At 44.6% G+C, this 2,743-nt stretch overlaps 1 protein-coding gene across 3 annotated transcripts in view; it reads left to right on the top strand.

Moving 5' to 3' along the window:
- LOC147467690 (uncharacterized) overlaps positions 1 to 1,841 on the top strand; it is a 15,017-nt gene extending 13,176 nt beyond the window's left edge. For all 3 annotated transcript variants that reach the window (XM_086530818.1, XM_086530817.1, XM_086530816.1), the window contains one exon: positions 489 to 1,841. In XM_086530818.1, the coding sequence (XP_086386944.1) occupies positions 489 to 1,706 (1,218 nt within the window). In that variant the 3' untranslated portion in view covers positions 1,707 to 1,841. The remainder of the gene's footprint in view (positions 1 to 488) is intronic.
- The last annotated feature ends 902 nt before the right edge of the window (positions 1,842 to 2,743 follow it).

Below are 2,743 nucleotides of genomic sequence, written 5' to 3'. Positions count from 1 at the left end.
TTGGTGATAATAATAATGATAATAACAATAACAGTAATCATAATTGTTGTTGCTGCTATTTTCATCATTCGTGTTCTTATTACTATGATCAACATTATCATGATGATAATTATCTTTATCATAATTATCTTTATTATAAATATCATTATCATAGCCATTGTTACCATTGTCATCATTATAAGTATAATTATCATAACCATTATCATTATATAGATTTTCACGATTCTTATAATCGATGTCATTAACATTATTAACTCTATTTTCATTGTCATTAGCACAATCTTCATTATTCTTGTTTCTGCTTCCACTTTCATCATCGTCATTGTTATTCCCCATTATCACCATTTTCTAATTAGTGATGATTATGCTAAATCAAATAAGAAACAAATAACCACAAGCAAGAAATCTAAGATCGAGAATACATGTGGATATTGAACTGATTATTTAGGACGTGAATGTTCTAGTAAGTTCCTCATAACGTGTTCCAGGGTTTCTCTCAGCGTCCCAATAGCGGTCTGAGGTTCTTCGTCGACTCCAGGGAAGATTCGCGCGAATTCATTCTCCGAAACAACGCCGGCAGGACACAGATCAACCTTCCCAACCGAGGCTTCCAGCAGCAGAACGTGGCGAACTTCGGCAACAGGGGTTTCCAACCGAGGCCGGGCTTCCGGGTAGATCTGGATCTCACTCAAGAGGACTTGACGAATGAGTTCAATTCCCGGGAGAGGTTCTTTCCTTCGGTTTTAGGCGGGCGGGCTTTCCCCGTCGGCGGGCGAACGCAGGTTAACAGGCCGAACCCCTTCAATCAGGGCTTCAGGGGGAGACCCAACTTCCAGGTCGAGGTGGACGTGACCCGAGAGGACCTGTCGAGGGAGTTCGACTCGAGGGAGATCTTCCTCCGCACCGTCGGGGGCACCGGGAGGGCGTTCTCGAGTGCGACCGCTAGACCGCAGATCGTCCGGCCGAATCCCTCCGTCCAGGCCTTCAGGTCGAATCCCCGAGTGGAGATCGACATCGACGTGACCCGGGAGGACGACTCGAGGGAGCTCTTCCTTCAGAGCATCAGGAACACGGGGAATCTCGGAGCCTCAAGACCTCTCGGGCGGCCGGCGATCACGCCCAACAGGACCTTCAGACCGCAAGGCAACGTGCGGGTCGACGTGGACCTGACGACCGAGGATCTGACGAGGGAGTTTAACTCGAGGGAGGTCCTGCTCCAGAACACGGGCTTCGGGAGGGGCCTGACCAACACGAGGCCCCAGACCTTCCGGACCAGCCCGCCCAGACAGACCTTCCAGACCAACCAACAGAGGCAGACCTTCCCGCCCCGACCAACCTTGCAGGTGGAGTTAGACGTGACCCGCGAGGACCTGGACGACACCCGGGAGATCTTCCTGCAGCGCCCCGGCAACCGCCCGAGTTTCGCCAGCGCCACCGCCCGCCCACAAGCCTTCCGCCCGTCGTCCGTCGTCCAGAGCTTCCGCTCGAGACCCGGAGTTCGAGTCGACTTCGACCTCACGCGCGAAGACAACACGAGAGAAATCGACGACTCGAGGGAGTTCCGTTTCCGCCCGACGGGAGGCCGAGGGAGGTTCCAGCAGGGCGTGTCGAGGACGAGCAGCTTCCGCCCGCGACCCGTCCTTCAAGTCGACCTCACGAGGGAGGACTTCGACAACGATGACACCTTCGAGCTTTTCGATGACTAAGCCCGTCGATCGAGGGTGTCCGAAGGGGGGCGCTGTGCCATGTCGCTGCTACACTATGTTGTTGTGGTGTATATTTATCAAGTCAGTTTATATATATTATCTATTGAGCTATAGGAATAAGATTAATATGTAAGACGCGGTGTTTCGCTTACCCTTCTTGAGAGAGAGAGAGAGAGAGAGAGAGAGAGAGAACGAAAAGGAGAGAGAGAAAGACAAAGAGAACGAAAAGGAGAGAGAGAAAGACATTATTGCCATTATCACATCCATTATCATCTTCATGATCATACAAATGATGATTATGGTAATAATGATAAGAATGATAACAAAAATTATACAAAACAATAATGATAATAAGAAGAATCACAGTGGTAACAACAACAACCACAATGATAACGATGTTCAATAGCTGACAAAAAAAAAAAAAAAAAAATAGCATTCACCCTTGTTCTCGACAACAAAAACAACAACAAAAACAACAACAGTACCCATATTTTCGGTGTACAATAATCGACAACAACAACAACATTCATCCACCTTTTCGATGATAACTAACAAAAACAACAAACAACATTCACCCGGTTTCTCGATGTTCAATAACTGACAGTATTAATCCCACTTGATATAAGTTCCAGCACTAATTACCTAGCATCTATAAATACCATATCGACCTCCCTTTTCCTATTAATGCAAACTAATTTCGGAATTATGCGACGTTATATTCGTCCTTTCGTGATAATCTGTTTTAATCTATTCTATTAGGTTGTATTAATATTGTATTATGTGAAGGTGGTGTTGTTTTTGTTCTTTGTATTTTTGTGTTTGTTGTTATTGTGGTTGTTGTGAATATTTTTGTCATTGATGTTGTTATCATTATTACTATCATTGTCATTATGATTACTGTTAGTGTTACTGTCATTATTATCATCATAATTATCATTATCATCATAATTATTATCATCATCATAATTATTATCATCATCATAATCATTATTATCATTATTATCTTTATTACGATCATTTTCATCATTCATATCATT

The sequence above is a fragment of the Penaeus japonicus genome, unplaced genomic scaffold, assembly GCF_977035675.1.
Source record: "Penaeus japonicus unplaced genomic scaffold, GWHDUDI00000001_assembly GWHDUDI00000034, whole genome shotgun sequence".
Taxonomy (NCBI): Eukaryota; Metazoa; Arthropoda; class Malacostraca; order Decapoda; family Penaeidae; genus Penaeus; species Penaeus japonicus.
This window is presented reverse-complemented; position numbering and strand designations above follow the sequence as displayed.